The sequence below is a fragment of the Berghia stephanieae genome, chromosome 2, assembly GCF_034508935.2.
Source record: "Berghia stephanieae isolate SIO BIC M18660-M18661 chromosome 2, UCSD_Bste_1.3, whole genome shotgun sequence".
In the NCBI taxonomy this organism is placed as follows: Eukaryota; Metazoa; Mollusca; class Gastropoda; order Nudibranchia; family Aeolidiidae; genus Berghia; species Berghia stephanieae.
The window spans coordinates 13,694,768-13,702,267 of record NC_088361.1 but is presented as its reverse complement, the minus strand read 5'-3'; the positions used below and the strand labels follow the sequence as shown (position 1 = coordinate 13,702,267).

At 36.3% G+C, this 7,500-nt stretch overlaps 1 protein-coding gene across 5 annotated transcripts in view; it reads left to right on the top strand.

Moving 5' to 3' along the window:
* The window catches only part of LOC144964370 (G-protein coupled receptor 54-like), a 172,846-nt gene that overhangs the window by 140,566 nt on the left and 24,780 nt on the right, over nt 1–7,500 (top strand). For all 5 annotated transcript variants that reach the window (XM_078898537.1, XM_078898536.1, XM_078898539.1 and 2 more), the window contains exons 4-5: nt 1,695–1,857; nt 2,721–2,840. In XM_078898537.1, coding sequence (XP_078754663.1) covers nt 1,757–1,857; nt 2,721–2,840 — 221 coding nt within the window. In that variant the 5' untranslated portion in view covers nt 1,695–1,756. The remainder of the gene's footprint in view (nt 1–1,694; nt 1,858–2,720; nt 2,841–7,500) is intronic.

The following is a 7,500-nucleotide window of genomic DNA, read 5'->3' as shown; positions in this document are numbered from 1 at the left end:
AACCCACAACCGCCCCCACCCCACCCCCCCCCCCCCACCCCCCACCCCCCCACCCCCCCCCCCCCACCCCCCCCCCCCACACACACACACACACACTCACAAAGACCCACAATTTAATATTCACACATAGGGTTATAACCATAAATAATGTCTCAGATTAATAATAGGCAGACGTTAAAAGGAAATGTTTTAGTTTCGATTTAATAGAATTAATTGGATTCACTAGTCTGATGTCACGCTGCCCGGCAACGGCGGCCATCTTGGTTCTAAACAAAGAAAATCATTACTTTTTATTCTTCATGCTGGCTAGAACTTTTCATTCTCTTTTCATGTGCCTTTTGATCAGAATGTGTAAAAGTCAAAACATGATCAAATTTATGTTTTTTTTTCCTCTGGAAACGCTTTTATGCTCGCAGGAGAAATATTTCATACGGGCGTCCGCCATTGCTCCAATAGTTTAGAGCCAGTGTTACTAAGTTGCCATGCGTCATTAGGAAGGAAGTGACGTTACGACTATTGAATCCTATTGTTGGTTGTTCCCTGGTGGTTCTTGGTATCGATAGAATTCCATCAACAGGATCTTCCCAAGACAGAAAATGCTCGCCCGTCAAAACTATTGTATTTAAAAAGAGAAACTAAACGTTTAGTTTTAGTGCGGCTATGTGGTCTAATGGTATGACACTCGCTTTCGGATCGGAAGGTCCTGGGATCGAGCCTCGCCCTTGGAGAAGGCTCTTTACTCGCAATATCCACTAATGTGCTCAACGCGCTGTACAAGGGGTCCCTGGTCAACAGCAACATTTAACATGTAGGACGGGACATGACGCCTGTTACGCGATATTACAATTTTTCGGACAAAGACAACGCTGTTAACGACCAGGTACTCATTTTACACCTGAGTATGGGGAGAGAATGTGAGTAAAGAACCTTTTCCAAGGACTCAACTATGCGCCGAGCGCGAGGCTCGAACCCAGGACCTTCCAATGTGAAAGCGAGTGTCATACCACTAGACCTCATAGCCGCACGTATTCTTTCATCTCTTTGTATTTATTATTAAACGAGTTATTTTTATCGTATCGATAACACAACAAGCTTGTTCGTGAGAAATTGATAGACAGACATGGATCATAATATAGAGTGCTCGACAATTGGATTCAATAGTCTGATGTCATATCCGCCCAGCAACCAGCAGCTTGGTTCTAAACAAAGGAAATCGGTACTTTTTATTCTTCATGCTGGCTAGAACTTTTTCACATGTCATGTGATCAGAATGTATAAAATTCAAAACATGATCAGATTTATAATGTTTTTACTCCTCTGGATGCACATTTATGCTCGTTGGAGAAATATTTCATAAGGGCGTCCGACATTGTTCCGATAGTTTAGAACCAGTTGCTAAATTATTATGCGTTATTACGAGGCAAGTGACGTCATGACTGTTGAAGCCTATTAAGGAACGCGAATTATATTCATTATCTTACCCTTTTTTAATTGTCTTTTTGTCTAAGGTGAGAAAATTATATATATATATATATATATATATATATATATATATATATATATATATATATATATATATATATATATACCCTGAACACAAAGTGCAACATATCGAATTTACAGTGTATTTGAACGTGAAAATAGGTATCTATCTAGTAATGAACAAGAAAATAACATTTTAATTTATTCCACAGATCGCTGTGTGCCTAACACGTTAGACGTAAATATCCGCTGATCAATTCAACACACGGCCGCCATGTCTAGTGACGTCACTCAGTTAACCACATCACATCCGGTTGGCGAGATGGACAACACGACTTCGATGACCAACACATCCAACTTAGAGGACGAATTTACGTAAGTGGACAGTGCTGCCCATCATGTCTCTCAGCTTGGCTCTCAGGCTGAGGGGGAAAATATTCTTATACTTTTAAAAAATACTTGAGCTTTTATATAGCGCAATATCTTTTTGCCAATCTCAAAGTGTTTGATTTAATTGAGCGTTTATATAGCGCAATATCCATTAAACGTGCTCAAAGCGCTTTACAAAGCTCCCTGACCAACAGCAACACGTAACATGTAGAACGAGACATGTTGGTTGTAGTGGCAGTAGTAATGGTGGTCGTTATCACGGTGGTCGTTATCATGGTGGTGTCAATCTTTATCTACAATCCCTTGGTCATTCGGCGAGTACCGTGCCTCGTTCTGTCGCAAGCTTTGTGTCATTGGTTAAAGCACTTTGTACTCATTTTCCCTTTAGGCAGATATGAATTAGAACCTGGTTTATAGACAGGGACGGATATTGCATAACAGTCGACTAGTACCGTATGAAATGGAAATAACAATGATCCATATGACCTGCTGGGGAAATAAATTAAACATCGTGAAGCCCATAGAACATAGCAAATCCGTGGAAATTCGCTATAGAACTGCTCAAATGAAGAAACTAGAGAGCAGCACCAGTATAAGATAAAGATCTGAACAAGTGTGTATGGAAGGTGCTAGACAAAGTAAGAAAGAAAAATACAAGAAAAAAAATCATCCCAAAAATTCATTCTTCCTCGATTGCCTCCCCAGTCGAAGTAGACTGATTTTTTGGGATGTGTTTTTTTCTTGTATTTTTATTTCTTGCTTTATCTGGCACCGTTCATACACACTTGTTCAGATAGTTATATAACTATTCATATTTAATCTATTAAAATATTTACTTTCTATTTCAGGAGCGCGTGGTACAAAGTGGGCGTCCCTACCTTGTGGGCCATCATCATCGTGATTGGCGCTATCGGAAACAGTATCGTCGTCTTCACCATGTGCAAACAAGGGGGACGATCTATGCCAAGGTGAGTTGGGGTCTAGAATCGGATTGAATAGTCTGATGATGTCACGTCCGCTCAGCAACGAGCAGCTTGGTTCTAAACAAAGAAAATCGGTACTTTTTATTCTTCATGCTGGCTAGAACTTTTTCACATGCTATTTGATCAGAATGTATAAAAATTAAAATATGATCTGATTTATAATGTTTTTCTCCTATGGATACACTTTTATGCTCGTCGGAGAAGTATTTCATAAGGCCGTTCGCCATTGTTCCGATAGTTTAGAACCAGTTACTAAATTACTATGCGTCATTACGAGGGAAGTGACGTCGACTGTTGAAGCCGCCTTTGGAGTATACCACACACGTATAGATTGAACTAAGTTGACGTTACTTAATTCTTTGTTATTGTTTGTTTTTTTTTTTTGGTTTTTTGCCATCCATATTTATGAGTAATTCTCAATTTTAAAAAGTATCAATCTGACTATAAACGTTCAAGGTCACACATTGTTTTGTGTGTTGGTCCGCTTTACTTCCGGATGGCAATGTTGTGAGTTTATTATCCAAGCGCACCGCATCTATAGTCATCTTATTGATGCTATGCGTTTAGGGTTTTTTTTTTAACTCATAACATCGCCAACCAAATATTGCGTGCAACGCACAAAACTATGCGTAACCTTTGACTTTTATAGTCTGATTAATGATGATGTGCATTAGGCCAAAAATCTCACAACAGTCGCCAGCCGGATATATACCGTACACGTACCACCAACACACAAAACTATGTGAAACCTCGAACGTTTTATAGTCTGATTGATAGAATTAAGTGAGAACTTACTCATAAAAATAGCTGGATAAAATCAATAACAAAGCACTTAGTGACGTCAATTTTGTTCTATCTATGGATGCTGTGCGCTTGGCTAGGAAACTCACAGTATTACCATCCAGAAATATAACGGACTAGCACACAAAACTATGTCTAAACCTTAACGTTTATAGTCTGGTTAATACCATTTAGTGTGAATAACTTATAGACGCAGATGTAAAAAAAAAAACAGCAACTATGACCTGATTGATGTCAAAACATTAAAAAATGGCTGGCAAAAACAATAACAAAGAGCTGAGTGACGTCAATTTCTTCCCTACTCTGACAACCGCTGGTTTCAAAAACTGTCCGTCTGCCCTCTGCACCAGTCGCCATGACCGGAGCCAATGAAATTTATCATGTCATGAAATATAGCGTGGATTTTATTGCAAAGAACATTTAATTACCAAGCAATGTCGTAAAGAAGGGGAGTTAACGACGAGTGGGAATAAATACTAATGTTAATTTTCGTTCTTTCAATTTCGATTTTATTCTTTAGTTGTTGTTTATTATAAGCAAGGGGGACAATCCAAGATTAGACAGTTAACTTTAATAATTAACCAGTTAACTGTGGTAATCTGGAAAAACACGTATTAAAAAAATTTGGCCAGAAAACTCGTCCTTCAAATATCGATCAATTTAAATGACCCTCATCTTGGCGAAAACTCTCAAACTTGGAACAAATAAGCCCTCGCGAAGTCCCAGGTTTGAAAGGGTTTTTTTTTTTGCCAATATGAGGGTCATTTATAAATCGATAGATATTTTTGAATGATGAGATTTCTGGCCAAATTTTTAAATATCTGTGTTTCCAGAGAATGGCAGTTATAGATTAAATGTACGACACATACGACGTATGAAAGAAAATGCAAGTAACAGTTATTTTAAAATTATCTAGATTAAGCTCCATGTTGAGATTGAACGAGACAAAATAACACAAACTCGTTAGGCTTTGGTATCTCTGTCGCACTCTGGGGGGGGGGGGACCCCAAAAAATTGGGTTGTATTTATTGATTCAGATTTGTCTTTTACCAGCCATGTAAATCATATCGTTAGGTTAATGTACATGGAAATGAGAAGAATACGTAGTGTTAGACATCGCATTACAAGAGACATCTCTGCCTTGTTAGTTAATTCTCTAATTCTGTCAAAGCTAAGATTATTGCAATTATCTACTCTCTTCTATAAATAAAGATAAAATACAATAGGGAATGAGATTAGCGGAAGAGTAGCGTCCCATGATTGGACGTCACCTTACAGAGAGAACTTCAATTTGGTTTTGAAGTGTCTCAAGCCGCTTTCACCGGAAGCGAGGACGAGAGACGCATGCGCACAACCAACATGACGTTCTCTCTCTAATAACGTTTCCGCCGGTGACGTCACAGACTATGGGTGACGTCCAATCAAGGGACGCTACTCTTCCGCTAATCTCATTTTCTATACCTTCAGGTAGCTCAGAACGATGCTGCCAGGCTTATTTATAGATAGTATGCAGATGACGTCAGTCATGCCTTTGTTATTGTTTTTGCCATCCGCGTTTGTGAGTTGTTCTCACTAAACTGTATTAACCAGACTATAAAAGTTCATGGTTACACACAGTTTTGTGTGTTGGTTCGTTATACTTCCGGATGGCAATGTTGTGAATTCCTTGGCCAAGCGCATTCTATCTATAGAAAGAGGAGAAATCAATCTGCATCGGGTTTGCTAAGAGAACTCCACTGGATCCCCGTTGAGAAACGTATAGGATTTGTACTATTGTTTTTAAATCACTGCACTCTGAATTTCCTTAGATACATTAATGACATGCTTAAATTCTACGTCCCAACCAGAAATCTGAGATCAAAGTCTGATAATCACATACTTGTGAAGCCAAAAATGACTAGTAAAATAATTGGCGAGCTGTCGTTTGAATATTCGGCACCCCTTATCTGTAACTCCCTTCCAAGTTATATCAGAGACAGTAATGATGCAGATTTCTTTTACAAACATCTTAAAACGTATCTTTTTAATATGTAACACTGTAGATTTATATTGTTTTGTTCCATACTGCATGTTTGAGTGGTTGTATGTGTGAGTGAAAGTTGTCATGTTACTGTTAAGCGTTTTGACCTTGTTGATATACGGAGTAAGGCGCTAAATACAAATCATAAATTATTATTATTATTATTATTATTATTATTATTATTATTATTATTATTATTATTATTATCATTATTATTATTATCATTATTATTATTATTATTATTAGTATTATTATTATTTTAATTATTATTATCATTATTATTATTCTCATTATTATTATTATTATCATTATTATTATTATTATTATTATTATTATTATTATTATTATTATTATTATTATTATTATTATTATTATTATTATTATTATTAAAAACCCATATTTTAAAATTTGGACAGAAAACTCGTCCTTCAAATATCGATCTATTTAAATGACCCTCCTCTTGGCAAAAAAAAAAAACCAACTCAAAACTTGAATTTGAACGAACACTTCGGAAGTCCCAGGCTTGAGAGTTTTTTGCCAAGATGATGGTCATTTAAATCGATCGATATTTGAAGGACGAGTTTTCTGGCCAAATTTTATAATATGGGTTTTTCCAGATTACAAAAGATTTGCCCTTTTTCAGGAACGTCTGCAAATTACGAGGAGATCTTATTACTTGTAATTAGGTTTTGGAAAAAAATATATTAAAAAGTCATTTGGATAATAAAATCGGAATTCAGTGTCTGACAAACCAGACAGAAATCATCTACTGATAATGCTTCGTTAAGAATGATTTTACATCTCATATTTATAAGAAATAAATAACAACGTGAAATTGAATGTAATCTTCAATTTAATAAACGAACACAGATAATGCGGACGTTTCGGGTTTCCCCTTTGTCTACAAAACAGGATGAATGAAACACTACAGACGAATGAGATAATGTGATTTAGTGGCGTTGTTAATGTTTACTATCGAAGCATTGTTATGTTAAGTCGTATTGGTAAACTTCTCACTACAATATTAAATCGGAGATTATGTACTTGGTCCGAATTAAATAGCGTCATTTCAGAAAACCAGTTTGGGTTTAGAAAACAAAGAGGAACAACCGACTGCATGACCGGTAATCAGAAGGGCTGAGGTTTGATCCCCAGTCGAGGTCGACAGTTTTTGTTTTTTTGTTTGTTTTTTTTTTTTGTTTTTGTTTTTGTTTTTTTTTTTTGGGGGGGGGGGGGGTTTTCTTGTATGTTTCTTTCTTGCTTTGTCTTTCATACACACTTGTTCAGTTCTTTTTCTCACACCGGTGCCTGCTCCGTAATTTTCTTAATTTGATATTCTTTAATGTTTCATGTTTGAAACATTTTTTTAAAATTTCAAGATTAAGTAAATGTTTTCTGGTGGCTTAAATGAAACAAAAGCGTTTTATAAGCAGACAGCAACATAAAAGTGTTCAAAGGTAAATGTCCGTGGTTTGATAAAGCAACCATAATTTGAGATGATCTATTTTTATTTATTATTTTTAACATCCGTGATTGTCTGTAGATCACTAATATCTAATTGCAATCCGGTTCTTAATCTCTCTATTTGGAAACTAAATAACACATGTAAAGATTATGGATAGTTTATTCGAGAATGCCATTAGAGAGACGCTATGTAATCATCAGATATTATGCAAATATATCCTCTATCGATGGGCTTGCATATCAAAATTTTATTCAACAAAAATTGCGTCTGTCGTTTATTTATAACATTTTTCATTATTGATGGTATCTGGTATTATTGCAACAACTGATTTCTCTAATGGTCTGGTCTTCCATCATAAC